The sequence below is a fragment of the Lissotriton helveticus genome, chromosome 6 (assembly GCF_964261635.1).
Source record: "Lissotriton helveticus chromosome 6, aLisHel1.1, whole genome shotgun sequence".
NCBI lineage: Eukaryota > Metazoa > Chordata > Amphibia > Caudata > Salamandridae > Lissotriton > Lissotriton helveticus.
In genome coordinates this window covers 2,136,491,475-2,136,513,310 of record NC_136067.1, presented here as the reverse complement: position 1 = coordinate 2,136,513,310, position 21,836 = coordinate 2,136,491,475, and the positions used below count along the sequence as shown (strand labels likewise).

Here is a 21,836-nt window from a genome sequence, read left to right as displayed (position 1 = left end):
GCTCACCGACCTGGAGAGGCCGCTCTTCGACAGGTAAGCACTGCGTGTCATCTAGAGTTACTCCTTTGATGTTATCATGGTTCCTAGCTCACCGACCTGGAGAGGCCGCTCTTCGACAGGTAAGCACTGCGTGTCATCTAGAGTTACTCCTTTGATGTTATCATGGTTCCTAGCTCACCGACCTGGAGAGGCCGCTCTTCGACAGGTAAGCACTGCGTGTCCTCTAGAGTTACTCCTTTGATGTTATCATGGTTCCTACCTCACCGACCTGGAGAGGCCGCTCTTCGACAGGTAAGCACTGCGTGTCCTCTAGAGTTACTCCTTTGATGTTATCATGGTTCCTACCTCACCGACCTGGAGAGGCCGCTCTTCGACAGGTAAGCACTGCGTGTCCTCTAGAGTTACTCCTTTGATGTTATCATGGTTCCTACCTCACCGACCTGGAGAGGCCGCTCTTCGACAGGTAAGCACTGCGTGTCCTCTAGAGTTACTCCTTTGATGATATCATGGTTCCTACCTCACCGACCTGGAGAGGCCGCTCTTCGACAGGTAAGCACTGCGTGTCATCTAGAGTTACTCCTTTGATGTTATCATGGTTCCTAGCTCACCGACCTGGAGAGGCCGCTCTTCGACAGGTAAGCACTGCGTGTCCTCTAGAGTTACTCCTTTGATGTTATCATGGTTCCTAGCTCACCGACCTGGAGAGGCCGCTCTTCGACAGGTAAGCACTGCGTGTCATCTAGAGTTACTCCTTTGATGTTATCATGGTTCCTAGCTCACCGACCTGGAGAGGCCGCTCTTCGACAGGTAAGCACTGCGTGTCCTCTAGAGTTACTCCTTTGATGTTATCATGGTTCCTAGCTCACCGACCTGGAGAGGCCGCTCTTCGACAGGTAAGCACTGCGTGTCATCTAGAGTTACTCCTTTGATGTTATCATGGTTCCTAGCTCACCGACCTGGAGAGGCCGCTCTTCGACAGGTAAGCACTGCGTGTCCTCTAGAGTTACTCCTTTGATGTTATCATGGTTCCTTTCTCACCGACTTGGAGAGGCCGCTCTTCGACAGGTAATTACTCCATGTGCTTTCTAGAATTACAGATGTTTTATTGGTCTTGTTGAATGTTTCAACTACTTGGGTAGAATAGGGGTTGGTGAACCTATAAGTAACGCCACACTTTTCCCGCATTGGCTTCAGATTGACAGACATAACACTTGGGCTTCTCTCTGACATTTGCCTCCTTAGGGAACTCAGCCCTGGTGAAGATACCCCGGAGGGCTCTAGCCACTACAGGGGCAGTGGCTGCTCTACAGGGAATATTTGGTGGCATAGGTCACTACCACCAAGATAAATCTGTTCCCCGGGGCTGTTGATAGGGTCTGGGGGGCCCCCAATGTCAATCCCGACCCTCTGAAAGGGAGACCCACCACTGGATTAGGTATCAGGGAGGCTTTTATTCGTGCCCCCTGCCTTGCCACTGGCCTCGCAGGTGACACAGGAGTGACAAAACTACTTAACTTTCTCCAACATCTGGGGCCAGTAAAAGTGATAGGCCAGCCTCCCCTAGGTCTTTGTCTGCCCCCGGTGTCCAGCCAAGGAGATATCATGGGCCAGATGAAGGAGGAATTCCATGTGCTGTTGGGGACCAGCATTCTTCTGGTGCCCTGGCTTGGGCTCCCCTGCCTCGCTGTACACAAGGACCTCCTCCCAGTGTACATTATAGGTACCACTGGTATCCCCTTGCTCCTGCCTGCCAGCTAACTGTTGCGGGTCTTCTAGAGGGGGACACGTCCTTTGTCCTTGGCTGAGGTCCTCTCTGGAGGGACCTCCTGCTCCCGGATCTTTGCTAAGTCTGGGAAGTCTACTGGGGCAGCAGTGCCCTCTTGAGGTGCCAGGCCTTCCGTCTGAGGCTTGGTTTCCTTCTGGCCCTGTGGACTTTTAGAAGGTCAAGTGCCATCCTCCCTGCCCCTGTTCCTGGCTCTTAAGGCCTGGCCATTGTTTCAGGCTCCAGGACCCTCGACGCTCCCCCTGGGCCTCCTATGCTCAGGTAGTTACACAAAACCTAGCTGCGTGGGTTCTTCTTGAATCCGCGTCCCAATCAGTGATTTCCTGATCATTGCCTAGCAGACACTCTACTGGGATGGCAGGGGACACAGCAACTTGCTTTGGGCCAGTAACTCTTCCCCACTCAAAGTCAACAACAGCCATTGGGCGTGACTTGGTGACATTGGTAGCATTGAAAATCTCATGCACTTCCGCTAGTAGGATCTGGTCTAGGGAAACCAATTTGGCCATCACCATGGTTACACTGGCACCTGTATCCCTCAAAGGCTTCGCCTCACTGATTTCAGGCCACTGTTGGTCTTTCTCCATATTTGGAGGCCAGTGAGCCAAAGGTTCAGTGTTCTCCCCACCCGTGGGCACAGAGGTTGCCTTTGTGTACTCGTTGGTATCTGTAGGGGCAATCTCCCATCACTGCATTGCTCAACCCCTTGGACTGCTCACGGGTGGGGGCCTTTGTGCACACTGCATCTCCCCTCTTGTGTCCTGGCAAATTGCAATGAAAACACCCCCCAGCCTTTGAGGGGGAAACTTCTTTCCCTGATGCTCCCTCCCCTTTGAATTGGATGTGACTCGCCCCCCCCCTATCCTCCACTTTGGCATTGTTTGAAAGGTCTCTAGGGCTAGTCTTTTTATCCTTACCCCTTTTTTTCCCCTGAAGGGGGACTGACCACTTTTCTACTGGTCATTTCCCAGGGTCACCTGGTACAAATCCACTCATCAGCTGTCTTGGCCAGTTCCCTGGGGGTAGACAGGTTAAAGTCCATCAGATGCTGGTGCTACTTCTCTGAGTGAAACATTGCTAAACCATGCTCCTTGACAATTAAACTGTAAAGCTCTTCAAAGGTGCATACTTTGTTGCCTTTAACCCAATCATCTAGTGCCTTAAATGAAGTATCAGCAAAGCCTATCCATGTCTGAAGCCCCCTTCCTCTCAAGGGTCAAACCAGACAGCTCCACCTGTGCTGCCTTCGTGAGTGGTCAGGACTCTGCTATCTCATGATCGCCTGTGAGCAGTCTGTCCCTCCCAACTACCAGTTCTAACTCACATATAAGTGTTCCCTCATGTTGTGTACCCACCCTTCTCATCCTGCGAGCTCTCTCATGAGGACAGCCACTTGTCCAGCTCATCCCCATAGACATAACTATGGACAATCACTCTGGACAGTTTGACATCAGGGGCCCCTATATCAACAACTCCAGTTGCACCTCTGCTGACACCGTCTTCTCTGGGCTCCTGGCCCAGTCTGGCCTTCTCTCTTCCAGGACCAGTCTAATCTCAGCCAGGGCTCTGGCTCTATCTTCCAGGTCCAATGCTGCCATGCTGTCTTGCAGGGATCGCTGGCTAGCGATGGACCAGAGCAGGAAGCCACAATCGGTCCGATGTAGGGGGGGCCAGTTCTCACATTCTCCCTCCATGATACTCCTGGTATCATCTTCCACATTTTCCTTTTCCCTGCTACCTTAGGGCAATTCCTTCTCCGGCAGTGGAGGCAGTCTGTGGGCCTCTTCCCAAGCTTTGGGGGCCCTGATCAACTCATTTTCCATGGCCTTAACTCCCATGTTGACTTTCATGTCCTAACAAAAGGTTCTCATCTCATCTCTCTAGAGTGAGGGCAGGCTGGCCAAGTTGATCTCCATGTTTCATAGCGATCAAGTTGCCAATCGCGAGCGTGGAAAATAAACCTTCCGGCGAGATTCTCAATGCGGGGAGGTCAGGTTTCTCATTGCGAGCGGTTGCGTATGCTCGCAACCGCTCGCGATGAGAAACTACCAGTCCGTGTTGAGAAAGCTGCAGCTCGAGTAAAAATCTACTTGAGCGGCAGAAAACTACAGCTCGCACTCTGCAAGATGCTGTTTTCAATGATTGCACAGTGCCGGATGCTTGTCCGCACTGTGCAATTATTGAAAACGGCATCTTGCACAGTGCGAACAGGCTACTACACAGTTCGCGTAGTGCTATGCGTAGCTCGCATAGTGCGAAGTGCACTTCGTGTAACTACGCGTAGCGCTACTTCGTGAACTACACCCAGGGTTAGTCTCTAGTTGGCACAGGTAGGTACTTGTGACAAATAGGGACCCTTGTCTCTAGTCAGGGTAAGGGGGTACACTCCTAAAATAACCCCTGCTCACCCCCTTGGTAGCTTTGCACAAGCAGACAGGCTTATCTCAGAGGCAGTGTGTAAAGCCTTTGTGACCACATACAGGAATCAAGTGACAACACTACTGATGGACACCACACAGGTTTTATACCAAAAATACGTTTTCTTTATATAGACTTAACACAAGACCGCAAACAACAAAAATCCACAATACTGTACTTAAAATGGTAGTTTTAGCTTAGTTCTGTTCAGTTCTTGAAATTCAACTCTTTAAGTCAATGTTCTGGTGCAAAGAAATGAAGACGTTAAGGTCTTCCAGATGCGGCACGCTTCTCCGATGTTGCGAGAAGTCTCAGCTCGATGCGTCAGCTGCAGCAACGACACCCTTGTTCAGAGATGCGACGACGGCGGCTTTGGCGGTAACACTCTTCTCCCTCGATGCGAGACGCTTTCGCTCGATGCGGCAACTGTAGCGGCGACACCCTTGTTCAGAGATGCAACAACAGCGGCTCCGATGGTGGAACACTTCTCCGTGGATGCGAGGTACTTTTCTTGATGCAGTGAAATGCGTCAGCTACAGTCGTGACATCCTTGTCCAGAAATGCGACGGCAGCAGCTGCGACTGCGACACGCTTCTTCTTTGGTGCGAGATGCTTCTCTCGATGCAGTGCAATGCGTCAGCTACATCAGCGACATCCTTGTTCAGAGATGAGACGGCAGTGGCTACGATGGCGACACGCTTCTTCCTCTTGAGTCACACTTCCAGCTCCTTGCGACACACAGTCCCTCAGAAGGCCCAAAAAAGCAGTAGGAACTTCCCAAGGAACTCTGGGGAGCTGGGGGGTAAAGTCTGTTGGCCCTGAGACTTCTGCAGCAGGCAAGCTCTGTTCCAAGCCCATGGAGATCGTTACAAGTTGTTGAAAGTACACAAAGTCCCTTTCTCCTATCTTTGGCAGTCAGGCAACCGCTGCAGGCCAATCCCCCTAGCAGTACTCCAGCATAGGGATGGACTCTCCTCAGTTTCTTCAGGTTCCTCTCCTCAGTAAAGGTTTCTTCTTGTTTGTCCAAAAGTGATCTAAATCTTGGGGTCAGGGTCCCAATATTTATACCCCAAAATCCTTTGTCCTCTGAGGGCAGAGGGGGCTTTGCCCAGTCCAAACCAGTTCTGGAGCACTCTGTTGACAAGACTCCTTCTTTCCTTTCACAGTGCAGGGCAGAAATATCAGACGCCCCACAGGAGGTGGAGCCAGCATGGTGGAAGGCAGGCACGGCCCTATTCAAGTCCCAGGTGCAACTCCTCCCTCCCATCTAGATGCAGATCTCTCTATTCACCACTGGGCGGACTCACCCTGTCTCCTGGACTCCCCCAGCCCTGTCACTCAAACTCCAGACAAGGAATATACAACCTAGCAGAGGCAGGCTTTGGATAGTTAGACAAGAAAATACCTACTTTCTAAAAGTGGTATTTTCAAGCACAGACTGCTAAAACCAAGGGGCATATTACCAACAAAGTGGCGAAGAGAGGTGTTAGCCGCCTTGGCCTAACGCCTCTCTTCTCCACTTCGGAAACGCTAGGCTGCACTATATTACCAAGGATATGGTGCAGCCTAGCGTTTCCCGCTGCGATGGCGATAAGTTTTACAACTTAACACCAGCGCAGGCAGGGAAGATTTGTTTATGTACAGGGCTTGATAATATTCCCCCAACTTCAATAAAAGATGTATTTTATCATTCTGAGTTCAGGCATACTAAACTCGAATTTCTACAGTGTTCCCTGAGTCAGATAGGATTATAAAATATAATAATCTAACTGCCTTTTCTGGCCTATGGAGAACAGGTAGCCTTTCAATAGTTTAAAACGAAAATGGCTGTTAATTCACTATTAGGACATGTCACACACAGCAGGGCATGTCCTACCTTATACTTACAATGCACCCTGCCCTTGGGCCTACCATGGGATGTCTGATATGAAGAAAAGGGAAGGTTTAGGGACTGGCAAGTGGGTGTACTTGCCCAGTCAGCATGACAGTACCAGACTGCACACAGGCTCTGCAATGGCAGACCCTAGACATCTTTTAAAGGCTGCTTCTGTGGGTGGCGCAGCCAGCGCTGCAGGACCACTAGCAGTATTTGGATTACAAGCCCCGGCACTCCGGGTGCACTTTACTGGGGTCTGACAGGTAAACCAAATAAGCCAATCATGGAATCACTATTTCATACATCAATTTACAATAGGAAAAGTATATGCACTTTAGCACTGATTAGCAGTGATAAAGTGCCCAGAGTCATAAAATAGCCAATAACAGGTCCGAAAAAATATAGGAGGAAGGCAAAAAGTTGAGGGATGACCCTGAAAAAAAGGGCCAAGTCCAAAAAAACCATACATAAAAGATCAATGAAAACTGAGACAATTCAAGTACCTGTTGTACAAGATGAGAAAGTGCATTTGTGCAGAGTTGGGTGATAAATTATCGAGTTGAAGAAAAACATTAATAATAAAAGATCAAAATTTACACTGTGAGTTCACATTCAGGGAAATGCAGGCTTCCATTAGATCTTAAAAGAATGTTGTCAGGGGTCATGCCTGGGTTTACCCTCAGGCTGTCACATAGGGTCTGGAAGCCAGAGAGTTGGCTGCTATTTTCATAAACGTTATGAACTTCACAGTGGCGGCTTTCAAACAGAACATTACTGAATGGCTCCAAATTGATTAAAGATGCTACCGAGGCAGAAGTGGCAATCATTGAGCAGAAAAGTGCAAGTGCATAGAATGTGGCTAGTGATTCCTCCTGGTTGGAGCAGAGACGGCACACCTTCTCGATGGTTTTGGAAGCCACTTTGGTCGAGGGTCCCATGTCAGTGCGGAAGCGGAGTTGCAGCAGCCTGGTTTTATAATCGCGCCTGCAGTTCTCTGTCAGATACGCCTGGTGCATCAAATGCTTGCACGTGTTAATGGACATCCAAGAATGACTTCTGCCACAGAATGATCCCTTGTCATTGGAGAATGAGATGCCCCTGACCTGTTTATTAAGTAGTTTAAGCTGCCTTTTTGTTTTACCAATAAAAAAAAGAATGCCAATGCTGCTTCTTATTTTACAAAACATTAGAAACCAGGGGGGCATATTATCAAGGGGGTTTATCTCCGCTTTTTTGGCTTTAAAAGCCAAGAAAGCGGAGATAAAATTATCTCCCTATTACCTAGCTGTAGCTAACACCAGTTAGCGACAGCTAGTAGGAGATAGCGACCATCTTAGGCCCCACTTTGCATGTCAGTGATATTTATCACTAATGACATGCAAAGTGGGCGTGCCAAGATGTTAACATCGCTATCTCCTATTACCAACTTTTGGAGATATTCGCGCTAAGCGCGAATATCTCCAAAAGCTAACACCTGCCCTGAGCATATCTTAGCCATGTTATCCAATGGGAGGTGGATAACATGGCTAAGAGCATTTGCTCGATAATGCATGAATATCGCTGACTTTTCAGCGATATTCATGCATTGCGGCCGTTTTTTATCGCATTTGCGATAAACCTTGATAATAGCAAGGTTTATCTGCGATAATTTCTGACGATGCTTAGCGTTAAAAAATTCGTTGCTAACCATCGTTAGCGATAAATATCGCTTAACGTTGGTAATATGCCCCCAGATGTGTGAGACCAACTTCACTTCATCTTAAAGCTTATGAATCGCTTTTATTTCAACATTTCAATTCAATTTTTTGAATAAATTTCTCCCCACATACAAAAAGATATATACATTAGACACTATACCCAAACATATACTGTACACAATACACAACAATCTAGAAAAACATACTTATCAAAAAGTAATTCACAGCGTTCTTACCATTCATACATTCATACATTCCATACTCAAAACATATATCCTAGAAACACTCTTATAGTGTGAACCAAAAACAGAAATACTGGATAGATATTTGGCAACGGGCGTACTCATTGGCTACAACCCGGAATCGACAGGAAGTGAGGAGAATTAAGATTACGAGCAAGAAATTGGAACTTGCATCGCACTACGGCCCGGATCCTAATTGCCACAACGGGCCAGTTGCTCGCCACGTACCACGGAGCCATGTCCCCGACCACCGCGCAGGTCACAAGTGACTATCCTGCCAGATAACACCAAAATATCTATCCAGTCAGGATTCATTTCTAATGCCGCAACTAACGGCCATTACACGAGCAGAACTCCCTTAGAGTGAGGTTGGTCCTGACGAGAACCTTGTACTTAGAAGGGTTTGAAACGCGTAGACCATTGGAGGAACCAAGCAGTTGGCTTTATCGTAATGTGTAGTAAATAGGATTTTTTCCAACTCAATTGAGCCTATTGAATACAAATTGTTTCTGTAAAAATTGTTAATCAAGGATTTCTAACAAAGGTTTAATTGAAAAAAAAATTCTGTTTTTGGTTCACACTATAAGAGTGTTTCTAGGATATATGTTTTGAGTATGGAATGTATGACTGTATGAATGGTAAGAATGCTGTGAATTACATTTTGATAAGTATGTTTTTCTAGATTGTTGTGTATTGTGTACAGTATATGTTTGGGTATAGTGTCTAATGTATATATCTTTTTGTATGTGGGGAGAAATTTATTCAAAAAATTGAATTGAAATGTTGAAATAAAAGCGATTCATAAGCTTTAAGATGAAGTGAAGGTGGTCTCCCACATCTGGTTTCTAATTTTTTTGTAAAATAAGAAGCAGCATTGGCATTCTTTTTGTTTATTGGTGTATATTTGCTCAGCCTTGCTGTCTACGAGCAATACCCTTTGGTGTTATTGTGCCTTTTTGTTTGAGGCTGGAGCCATAGGGATCCTGCTTCGAGCGTTGAAAGCGCGTCTTTTCGTGCAGTTGCCCAGGCATTCTGATATGAGTTGCAGGGATTTCTTCCCAGATGACCCTCTTGAGAGTCTCAGTGTCTGCTCTGCCCAGTGCATGGAGTCTTTGAGCAGCTCTGGCTCACGAGCGAGGCCTTGTTTGGTCCCCCAGATTCAAGCCTTATTTAGGACTGAGGCATCACCAGGCACCAAGAGGATGAGTACCTTGATTTGGGCAATGTTTAACAATGATATCACTTTGTTTGGGAAGGCTTCAGCCCCATAGGCCAGGGTTGGTGCTAGTTTTGCGTTCACCACATGGAACTTCAGGCTCTGTGTTGGATTTGCAGTGTTGGCCAGAAGTTCCCGAAAAGCGAAGATGGCCGAGAGAAACTGAGGCTTCCGGGCGTTCAAATGCTGAAGATGGACAGTGTGGTCCTGGAGCCAATCGCCCAAGTATTTGTAGGAGCTTTTTCTTTTTCCCTGTGTGCTTCCCACATGCCATGAACCCTTTTAAGGTCGAGTTTCTGCGAGACTTGTTGTAGTGGAGTTGGGAAGAGAAGCCCCGTCCACTCTCTGCTCATATTTGCCATTGGCTTGTGTCATTGTCCGTTCTAAATGCTGGCTTCTGATTTGTAAATAGGCTTGTTTGTCCCCCCTTAGTACCGCCTCCTCTTCATTTGCCACCTCCTATGGTGACTGGCCCTTTTACTTCGGTTGTTACACAGGAGCTGTTATTTAGTCTTTAAGCACTATTTTCTTTATAAAGTTTCTCTTACTTGTCGTGCTTTGGTGCCTTCTGTACAACCGCGCCCTCCCTCCCATTGTCCGTGCCTTCTTTACCCCACTCCCGTTGTCGGTGCCTTCTTTATCCCACTCCCATTGTCCGTGCCTTCTTTACCCCACTCCCGTTGTCGGTGCCTTCTTTATCCCACTCCTGTTGTCCGTGCCTTCTTTATCCCACTCCTGTTGTCCGTGCCTTCTTTATCCCCCTCCTGTTGTCCGTGCCTTCTTTACCCCACTCCCGTTGTCCGTGCATTCTTTATCCCACTCCTGTTGTCCGTGCCTTCTTTATCCCACTCCCGTTGTCCGTGCCTTCTTTATCCCACTCCTGTTGTCCGTGCCTTCTTTATCCCACTCCTGTTGTCCGTGCATTCTTTATCCCACTCCTGTTGTCCGTGCCTTCTTTATCCCACTCCTGTTGTCCGTGCCTTCTTTATCCCACTCCTGTTGTCCGTGCCTTCTTTATCCCACTCCTGTTGTCCGTGCATTCTTTATCCCCAGTGGCAGGTGTCAACTTCTTAGAATGATGCCTTTCTGAGTAATGAACAGTTCATCTTTGACATTCTTAAACTTCTGCTATTCGCTGTCACTGGTAATCGGTCGAGGGCACCTGTACCATGACTGATGCCTTTCAGTTTCAGCATGTCGCTATCTTGACTCGTGGCTGTGACAATTTGTTACAACAAAATAGCAGCTGGAGTGCTTGATTTCATAATTAAATGTAGGTATCCTTCCGTTGTCTTGGAAGGATTGCCAGGGCTCCGTAGAGGCACTCTGGAGAAACTTACTATTTTGTGATGAGTATTCCAGTTATAGTTCACTGATATCAGTCCCTTATCAGCAGCTGTGCTGAAGCTGAGTAAACAGGTATATGACGACGTACCTTGACGTACATGAATGGATGCTTGAACTTTTGTTCTCCTGTGTTTCAAAGTTGCTATAAATGCACCTTGACTTTCAGTGGCGTCAATGCAGCCCGTGTATACACTTTAGTTTTCAATGGAGTAAGTCGGGGCAACGGAGACAGTTCATTATATTTCTCCACAGGCATAATGTTTATCAACACACCACTGTCGATAATGAAAGGTATTATACAACTGTTGAATTTTTGTGTGATTTTCTGACAATGTTTGAATGACCGTGGTGCTTGGTCGTGTTGACTTTTCTTGGACCAGCAGAATTTTCTCTCACATCGGCCAGTCAAAATGCACACGTATCTATGAGGTAAACATCGACACGGCACAACCATCTTCTTCACTTCTGCTTGACATTGATAATGGAAAACTGTTTGACGAAGATTTAGATGCCGGTCTACTTTGTGTATTTTTATGCAGATCTAGATCTGCCCAGTGACAGGATATTTAACTTTGTGTTGAAACGAAAATCCACATATGAAGCACAACTATTTTTTATAACCCTCTGTCTTGTGCTTTGGCTTACTTTTCATGACTCTGGACACCTCCGGCCTCCATGTCTGCAGCTTATTGATCAGCACGCGCTTCAGCTCTGGTAGCCATAACAACTCGCTCCAGACTAAGGGCCTTATTTATGAGGCCTTGCGTCAGTTTTGCGCTTCCATTGCGTCACTTTTTGTGATTCATCGGCGGCGTAAAACATGCCCCTTGTTGCGCCCTATTTACAAAGTGATGCCTCTAAGCAGATGCATCACTTTGTAAACCCCTGCGCTACGTTATATCTGTGTCAGGTATAATGTATGCAGGGGGGGCGTTTCCACACAAGTAAGCCTTGTAGAAGTGACGCAGTGAAATCTATGAGATATCACTGCACCACTTCTAGGACGCAAATGCATCAATATCTTTCTCCTGCCTCACAGCAGGCGTAAGACTGATGCAGACCTTTTCACATGGGGCTCGCCCCATGTGAAACGACACATTGCTGGAGTTGCGTCACTTTTGTGACACACTCCAGCAATGCGTCACTTTTGCATCTGCAGATACGTCAGAAATACTGACGTATCTGTAACTCCTTGCGACATGATGCATCATACAGTAAATATGACGCATCCATCATGTTGCAAGGAGGGCGCAGTGAACAGTGAAGCATCACTTCTTTCACGCAGCGATGCGTCACTTCTCATAAATGAGGCCCTAGGAGTGTCTCTCAGCATTTGTTGTCTCAATGAATCTGACAAGCATCCGTCAATCACTCTGAGGAACATAGCTTCCTCATCAAAAAACGAATTCAACTTAGTGTTTGTTGAGCATATCCAGTCTTTTAACACATTTGTCAATGGCCTCACCAGCTTTCTGTCATTCTTGACTGACGGTGTACCTTTCGTAACCTACATTTGGCATTGGATTGAATTTGAGTTTCAAGGTTTCTTTGATTTGACTGTTTGCAACTTTGTCATCTCGCAGCATTTTCTTTATGACTTCTTTTACACCTTCACCAGTAACATTCTAAAGGTACTTATTAATCCTCTTGTTATCAGCTTCTTCTATAGCATCAATTAAATCATCAAGTGTCTCTATCCAGGCAGTCCATCCGCAGCCAATATTCAGCCTTTTTGGCTGTATCAAATGGTGGTGGTTTCAAGAAGGCAGCAGCACTGTAACCATTTACGAGATTGGCTGGCACTGCAGGCTGAGTTCTCTCAGACACTGTCAGCTGTCCGCTAGGCCTGCTTCATCCATACCATCTTTAAGGCCCTGCGACAAGCCGGTCTCCGGGACATCTTGGACAGCCTGTGGAACCTTGACCTCAAACTATGGACTCCATTGGAGTCCTCTGTTTCAGGAGACTTTTGGAGATGTTCTAAGCCGACAACAGGCACCTTTGGTGGCGTGCCTCTTCAGGTATGGGCATCTATACATGCACAACCTCAAGCACCTGCTCTGGGGGTCACTCCCTCCAGTGCTGTGACATGATGACTCTCTTTGTAAATGTAAATGTATGTGTCTTGTAAAGCGCACTGCTGCCCTGAGGTGTCGTGGCGCTGTAGACCGCTGGGGAGCCCGTCCTGGCTATCCCTGTGAGATGGTCCCTACTGGGTATCTCCAAGGTGAAACCAGGCATCCCCGGCGAAGGTGGGGGCCGTTTTAGAGATTAGGCAAGCTAATGCCCAGAGTTGCCGAGTGTGATCCCTGGTTAGAATAGGCACATAGGCGAGAATTATCGAGTCCGCTGACCCTGGTCCACGATCCTGCCGCGTCGGGAATTGAACCCTGGTCCCGGGCCGTTCTCTGCTTCCGGGTCTGCTGCCTCTAACCAGTGAGCCACACCACTCCACTCTTTAATCAGTACTGGTCAGCCGATGACTGCTTCTTGTATCTGTATCATTTTGTCTTTAGACGTCTCTTTGTGCTGTCTGACACCTGGTTGGTCTCTGCCTTGCAGCACTTCTGTTCGAAGGTTATCTTGCAATTTGCTGCTCTTTCAATACCTATTTGCATCTGCCTATAGCATATCACTCCGTAAGATGTTTATCTTTGAGTTGTGTAGTAGCGCAGTACCTCTCGTTGTGACCTTCCCAGTACTTTTTCAGTAAAAGATATGTGGACTTTTCGACAAACCTTTTGTTATTGTCAAATGCTTTACACAGACTGGGTCTGCACTTTAAATTCACATACGCCAAACGTCGATTCTGCACTTTGACTGCGGCACACGTGGCAAACACGAGCAGTTTGCTGCACCACGGCAAACTTTCTGGGATAGCACTGTCGATCTTTGGGTTTCTTATCCGCTATCTCATCACTTATTGTAGCAGCCTACCCGGTCTGGGTGCTCGCCAAGGACTATGCCACACATAGAGCTTAGTAGAACACGTCTTTCTTCTTCTGCATGTTAGCGCAAACGAAACATTCTAATCCTGCATTCACTTCACTCCGTTATAACGCTTACATCAGAGTTCTATGGAGTCCATAAGGAGCCACAAGCGTTCTGTCATCGCGGACTCACACTGTCACACGGCTTTGGGGACATTGTCGACATCACTAAGTTAGTATGAGCCCTGCAGCCATTATGCAGCTTTGTGCATGTTACTACATGGCTTTATTTCTGCAAACAACTTCGTTAGTGCCTTTCACTTGAGAACTCTCTGCTGTGTTCGTTCTCTGCCTGTTCCTGGAGTTTAGTCTGAACATGGTGTGCAAGGTCGATAAACAATGCTCCTTGTCGTTCTGTTCTGGTCAGGCCCTAGGACCAAGACAAAACATGCCGATGCAGCTGGTGTTGGAAACTCGTACATCGATATTATGGGGACGCATGCGTAGGGAGCACACAATAGGAGAGGGACCTTTCCAGGCAGAAGAGCGAGACAGCACCTATGATGCAGAACCGCCATCTATAGTCTGAGGTGCGGGGACTGTTGACAAAGCCCAGAGATCTTCTAATATATAATAATACGTCTTCTTAGCAAGGGGAGGGAGGATAGGCTTTACCGTCTTTCCTCCATCGTCTTTTCATGATGACATCCCCTCAATGATGTATGGACTCGCTGCTATGCTGACTATATTTGTACTATACATTTTCCTGCATGTTAGGGCACGTTAGTTGAAAGAAATGTTTTAAACTGTTTTGTGTCTCCGTCAGATCTTATTGTCGACCAGTGCTAGAGTGAGAGCGAACGGGCGTGTCTCGCTATCACGATCCCTGAGAGCTCTGGGAGTGTTGTGTTCTGGGATGTCTAATCATTTGTTTCTCTGTGAGAGAGTAGGAGAGCACATGATGCACTACAGCTAGCCGGCTCTGGGCTCGTGGGCACTAAGGTGGTGGGATGACTCAGTCTCTACTTACGAAGGTCCCATGATCCCAAGCATAGTTCTGTTCTTGGGCAGAAACCCTGAAAGAACACGACACTGTAGAACATTGAGGGCCAAGGGCATTGGATGTCCTTTCAGTTCCCTTTGGTGTCAGTCATTGTCCGGATAAGATACATTCTTTGAGTAAGAAATGAGCAGGGTTGTAGTCATGTGCAAAGACAGAGCTGGGGATGGGGAGCAGTCTTCTGCGCAGCAGGGACGGGGGGGCCAGGCTGGACTTTCCTGATTTCAGCATCTGTGTATCTGCCATGAGCATCTGTGTATCTGCCATGAGCATCTGTGTATCTGCCATGAGCATCTGTGTATCTGCCATGAGCATCTGTGTATCTGCCATGAGCATCCGTGTATCTGCCATGAGCACCCGTGTATCTGCCGTGTTCCTATTCATGCCCGACTCTCAGCCTATCACCTCTCTCTCCTTCTCTTCCAGCTCTCACATCCGAGCAGAGATCCCTCATGGCCTGCAGGACCTGGATGTTCTGAAGTGTACAAGTGAGTCTCAGAGCTCCCAATGTGCTGGTGGGGGTTGCAGGGGGGGGGGGGGGGTGATACATACTGTTACTGTGAGGAGGGAGGAGGGAGTGAGGGACCAAGAGGGAGAATATGAGGTCAATGAGTGAACGTGAAAGGATGATACATACTTTTAGTGTGAGGAGGGAGGAGACAGTGAGGGAGTGAGGGACATAGGAGATTACAGTAGTAAATGAGTGAGCGTGATGGGGTGATACTTACTGTTAGTGTCTCCTCTTGTTCTGTACAGACCCTTGTCTGTGCTCTGTCTACCCTCTCAAGTGTCTCTCTGTAGATGTCTGTACAGGTTTCCATTTGTTCCCTGCGTCTACTATTCCCTGTATCATAAACACACAAGGGATCCAGTGGGAGAGGCCCTGAGTCAGAGGACGTGCTACGTCCTATCTCTATATGTAACTCACAAAGAGTACGTCTCGAGGAACTAAGAGTGTAGGGTGACTGTTCACAAGCTTATTGCAGTCTGGGTGTCGGATTGAGTGTTGCAACTAATATGCAGAGAAGAACATCTTTGACGACAAGAACCCTCACTCCCCCGGAGGTGACATGCTTCAGCATTGGGTTCCCTCCTCACACCAAGGCCACAAGGTCCACGGTGTGGGCTACAACCTTCCAAGACTGAAGAGGAGCTGAGGGGTTTTGAAGGTAACTCATGTTAAAAGGGTAAACAAGAGGGGCAGTGAGGGGCAGAGTGCACTTAAGTGTAGGTTGCAAAATAAAACTGTCTACAGAAGACCTAAGGACATTTATTCCGTGGTCTCCTGGGACGGGATCAAACACCAAAAGGACTAGGGGTTATCAGCAAATGTACACCTACAGTAGATCAACATGTTTCTACCCTTTAGTGACCCCACTCGGGGTTTAGGGGCATTCTTCAGGACCAATTAAGTAGTCACTCTGCACAGGAAAGAAAAATATATGCAACAATATACTGGCCACCAAGTTTCAGGAGTCTGTTAGATATAGTACGGCCATGGTTTGTTGTGGGTCCATCGTCTATCTGTATACTGTATGTACAGTTTTATTTTGCAACCTACACTTAATTGCACTCTGCCTCTCAGTCACCCTCTTGTTTACCCTTTTCAGATGAGTTCCATTCAAGCACCTCACCTCCTCTTCCATCACAGAGATGTGTAGCCCACTCCAATGACCCTGCGCTCCTGGCGTGAGGAGGGAACCCTTTATTCATAGTTCCTCGAGACATACATTTTGTGAATTACATCTACTAAACCCTGTCTCTGCCTGGGTTTCTGTACCGTCTCCTGTCCGGCTCTCTGTCACCCAGACCCGTCTCTGCCTGGGTTTCTGTCCCGTCTCCTGTCCAGCCCTCACTCACCCAGACCCGTCTCTGCCTCTGTCCCGTCTCCTGTCCGGCTCTCACTCACCCAGACCTGTCTCTTCCCTTTGCAGATGACAGCGCCCCTGCGAAGGAGCCGTGTAAGACGGGGACGCCGCCGCTGCCCTTCCCCGGGGGTTACTTCTACCAGAACGTGTGGTACCCCGTCTCCTGCGGCATGAGGAGGTTCACCTCACAGGATGAGATCAACGGCTGCCTGCGGGGGAAGTCGCTGCGCCTCATCGGAGACTCCACCCTGATCCAGTGGATGAAATACTTCACCGACACTTTTAAAAGTAGGTGTGCCCCATAGATCACCAGTGCCAGGGCCAGGCTACGCCTCAGGTGCCCTCAGGCTGTCCTTCTTGCAGTGATAGTATCTGTCCTTGGAGACACAGGAGCCAGGCCCTGCTGTGAGCCCCCTGACCTGCACCTCCTTCCTCACCTGGCCTGGACTCTCCGTGGTCAGGAAGGTCCATGCTTGGAGGGCGCGTTGAGGCGGAGCTGAGGGCACCTGGCGCATGACATCAACTAGATGCCAGAGTCCAGGCAGTGTTTTTTCTCTCAGAAATAGATGTATTTCTCTTACTGAGTGCTGATTTTGTTCCTCTCCCAGGAGGATGATGGGTGGTCAGGGAAGGCTCTGCCGGGGCCAGCCTGGTCAGTGCAGACACATGATGCCCACAGAGACCCCCCACCTGTGAAGACTTTGTAATCTTGGGCTGGGGTGGTTCTAGCGGCAACCATTGTTGGAAATAAACATAAGCAGAGGAGTGGGGACCAACCCCCTCCTGGCTGACACGTGCTTTGTTTCGCATTTCACAAGACACCCCTCTTATCAAGCCCAGGTGTGCGGGAGGCCACGCGGTCAGCAGAGGTTTGGTCTGTTCCTGGTTCCCTGGCCTCAGGGCCCGGCTTCCTTTCTGGAGAGGTGGCGTCTGTGCCCTTCCTTGCTGCTTTCAAGGACAAGCCGGAGGGTATCCTCACCCCTCGCCTCTTGACCCTCTCATTCCTTTGACCTTCACTCCTCGCCTCATGGCCCCCTCATTCCTCTGAACTTCACTCCTCACCTCATGGCCCCCTCATTCCTCTGACCTTCACCCCTCGCCTCATGGCCCCCTCATTCCTCTGACCTTCACTCCTCGCCTCATGGCCCCCTCATTCCTCTGACCTTCACTCCTCGCCTCATGGCCCCCTCATTCCTCTGACCTTCACCCCTCACCTCATGGCCCCCTCATTCCTCTGACCTTCACCCCTCACCTCATGGCCCCCTCATTCCTCTGACCTTCACTCCTCACCTCATGGCCCCCTCATTCCTCTGACCTTCACTCCTCGCCTCATGGCCCCCTCATTCCTTTGACCTTCACTCCTTACCTCATGGCCCCCTCATTCCTCTGACCTTCACCCCTCACCTCATGGCCCCCTCATTCCTTTGACCTTCACTCCTCACCTCATGGCCCCCTCATTCCTCTGACCTTCACTCCTCACCTCATGGTGCTCTCATTCCTCTGACCTTCACTCCTCACCTCATGGCCCCCTCATTCCTCTGACCTTCACTCCTCACCTCATGGCCCCCTCATTCCTTTGACCTTCACTCCTCACCTCATGGCCCCCTCATTCCTCTGACCTTCACCCCTCACCTCATGGCCCCCTCATTCCTTTGACCTTCACTCCTCACCTCATGGCCCCCTCATTCCTCTGACCTTCACTCCTCGCCTCATGGCCCCCTCATTCCTCTGACCTTCACTCCTCACCTCATGGCCCCCTCATTCCTCTGACCTTCACTCCTCACCTCATGGCCCCCTCATTCCTCTGACCTTCACTCCTCGCCTCATGGCCCCCTCATTCCTTTGACCTTCACTCCTCACCTCATGGCCCCCTCATTCCTCTGACCTTCACTCCTCGCCTCATGGCCCCCTCATCCCTCTGACCTTCACCCCTCACCTCATGGCCCCCTCATTCCTCTGACCTTCACCCCTCACCTCATGGCCCCCTCATTCCTCTGACCTTCACTCCTCACCTCATGGCCCCCTCATTCCTCTGACCTTCACTCCTCGCCTCATGGCCCCCTCATTCCTTTGACCTTCACTCCTCACCTCATGGCCCCCTCATTCCTCTGACCTTCACCCCTCACCTCATGGCCCCCTCATTCCTTTGACCTTCACTCCTCACCTCATGGCCCCCTCATTCCTCTGACCTTCACTCCTCGCCTCATGGCCCCCTCATTCCTCTGACCTTCACTCCTCACCTCATGGCCCCCTCATTCCTCTGACCTTCACTCCTCGCCTCATGGCCCCCTCATTCCTTTGACCTTCACTCCTCACCTCATGGTGCTCTCATTCCTCTGACCTTCACTCCTCACCTCATGGCCCCCTCATTCCTCTGACCTTCACTCCTCGCCTCATGGCCCCCTCATTCCTCTGACCTTCACCACTCACCTCATGGCGCTCTCATTCCTCTGACCTTCACCCCTCACCTCATGGCCCCCTCATTCCTCTGACCTTCACTCCTCGCCTCATGGCCCCCTCATTCCTTTGACCTTCACCCCTCACCTCTTGGCCCCCTCATTCCTTTGACCTTCACCCCTCGCCTCATGGCCCCCTCATTCCTCTGACCTTCACCCCTCACCTCATGGCCCCCTCATTCCTCTGACCTTCACTCCTCACCTCATGGCCCCCTCATTCCTTTGACCTTCACTCCTCACCTCATGGCCCCCTCATTCCTCTGACCTTCACTCCTCGCCTCATGGCCCCCTCATTCCTTTGACCTTCACCCCTCACCTCATGGTGCTCTCATTCCTCTGACCTTCACCCCTCACCTCATGGCCCCCTCATTCCTTTGACCTTCACCCCTCACCTCATGGCCCCCTCATTCCTCTGACCTTCACCCCTCACCTCATGGCCCCCTCATTCCTTTGACCTTCACCCCTCACCTCATGGCCCCCTCATTCCTCTGACCTTCACTCCTCACCTCATGGTGCTCTCATTCCTCTGACCTTCACTCCTCACCTCATGGCCCCCTCATTCCTCTGACCTTCACTCCTCACCTCATGGCCCCCTCATTCCTTTGACCTTCACTCCTCACCTCATGGCCCCCTCATTCCTCTGACCTTCACCCCTCACCTCATGGCCCCCTCATTCCTTTGACCTTCACTCCTCACCTCATGGCCCCCTCATTCCTCTGACCTTCACTCCTCGCCTCATGGCCCCCTCATTCCTCTGACCTTCACTCCTCGCCTCATGGCCCCCTCATTCCTCTGACCTTCACTCCTCACCTCATGGCCCCCTCATTCCTCTGACCTTCACTCCTCGCCTCATGGCCCCCTCATTCCTTTGACCTTCACTCCTCACCTCATGGCCCCCTCATTCCTCTGACCTTCACTCCTCGCCTCATGGCCCCCTCATTCCTCTGACCTTCACCCCTCACCTCATGGCCCCCTCATTCCTCTGACCTTCACCCCTCACCTCATGGCCCCCTCATTCCTCTGACCTTCACTCCTCACCTCATGGCCCCCTCATTCCTCTGACCTTCACTCCTCGCCTCATGGCCCCCTCATTCCTTTGACCTTCACTCCTCACCTCATGGCCCCCTCATTCCTCTGACCTTCACCCCTCACCTCATGGCCCCCTCATTCCTTTGACCTTCACTCCTCACCTCATGGCCCCCTCATTCCTCTGACCTTCACTCCTCGCCTCATGGCCCCCTCATTCCTCTGACCTTCACTCCTCACCTCATGGCCCCCTCATTCCTCTGACCTTCACTCCTCGCCTCATGGCCCCCTCATTCCTTTGACCTTCACTCCTCACCTCATGGTGCTCTCATTCCTCTGACCTTCACTCCTCACCTCATGGCCCCCTCATTCCTCTGACCTTCACTCCTCGCCTCATGGCCCCCTCATTCCTCTGACCTTCACCACTCACCTCATGGCGCTCTCATTCCTCTGACCTTCACCCCTCACCTCATGGCCCCCTCATTCCTCTTACCTTCACTCCTCGCCTCATGGCCCCCTCATTCCTTTGACCTTCACCCCTCACCTCTTGGCCCCCTCATTCCTTTGACCTTCACCCCTCGCCTCATGGCCCCCTCATTCCTCTGACCTTCACCCCTCACCTCATGGCCCCCTCATTCCTCTGACCTTCACTCCTCACCTCATGGCCCCCTCATTCCTTTGACCTTCACTCCTCACCTCATGGCCCCCTCATTCCTCTGACCTTCACTCCTCGCCTCATGGCCCCCTCATTCCTTTGACCTTCACCCCTCACCTCATGGTGCTCTCATTCCTCTGACCTTCACCCCTCACCTCATGGCCCCCTCATTCCTTTGACCTTCACCCCTCACCTCATGGCCCCCTCATTCCTCTGACCTTCACCCCTCACCTCATGGCCCCCTCATTCTTTTGACCTTCACCCCTCACCTCATGGCCCCCTCATTCCTTTGACCTTCACTCCTCGCCTCATGACCCCCTCATTCCTTTGACCTTCACCCCTCACCTCATGGCCCCCTCATTCCTCTGACCTTCACTCCTCACCTCATGGCCCCCTCATTCCTTTGACCTTCACCCCTCACCTCATGGTGCTCTCATTCCTCTGACCTTCACTCCTCGCCTCATGGCCCCCTCATTCCTTTGACCTTCACCCCTCGCCTCATGGCCCCCTCATTCCTTTGACCTTCACCCCTCACCTCATGGCCCCCTCATTCCTTTGACCTTCACCCCTCGCCTCATGGCCCCCTCATTCCTTTGACCTTCACCCCTCACCTCATGGCCCCCTCATTCCTTTGACCTTCACCTCTCACCTCTTGGCCCCCTCTTTCCTTTGACCTTCACTCCTCACCTCATGGCCCCCTCATTCCTTTGACCTTCACCCCTCACCTCATGGCCCCCTCATTCCTCTGACCTTCACCCCTCACCTCATGGCGCTCTCATTCCTTTGACCTTCACCCCTCGCCTCATGGCCCCCTCATTCCTTTGACCTTCACCCCTCACCTCGTGGCCCTCTCATTCCTTTGACCTTCACCCCTCACCTCATGGCCCTCTCATTCCTTTGACCTTCACCCCTCACCTCATGGTGCTCTCAGCGTTCGGTCTCTTGACCCCCTCGCCTCCTGGTTCCCTTACCACTTGCACCCTCAACTCATTGAGGTCTCCTAGGAAAATATTGTTGGAGTGAGGAGCAGAGTTTGCGGTGATGATTTCTATCAGCTGGTCTTTGAATATGGGGGCATATTACCAAGCCTGGCGAAATGACATTATCGCCGCTTTAGCAGCGGCGATAATTTCATCGCCCTATTAGCAAGCTCTCGCTAACTGATGTAGCGACAGCTTTTAGGCGATAGTGAGCGGTTTGGGGCCCGCTTTGCATGTCAGTGATATTTATCGCTAATGACATGCAAAGTGGGGGTACCCAAC

The 21,836-nt window shown here is 50.0% G+C and overlaps 1 protein-coding gene across 1 annotated transcript in view; it reads left to right on the top strand.

The window, feature by feature from the left end:
• LOC144763103 (NXPE family member 4-like) overlaps positions 1–21,836 on the top strand; it is a 208,481-nt gene that overhangs the window by 140,533 nt on the left and 46,112 nt on the right. The window contains exons 4-5 of the mRNA XM_078648399.1: positions 14,996–15,057; positions 16,504–16,725. Coding sequence (XP_078504525.1) covers positions 14,996–15,057; positions 16,504–16,725 — 284 coding nt within the window. The remainder of the gene's footprint in view (positions 1–14,995; positions 15,058–16,503; positions 16,726–21,836) is intronic.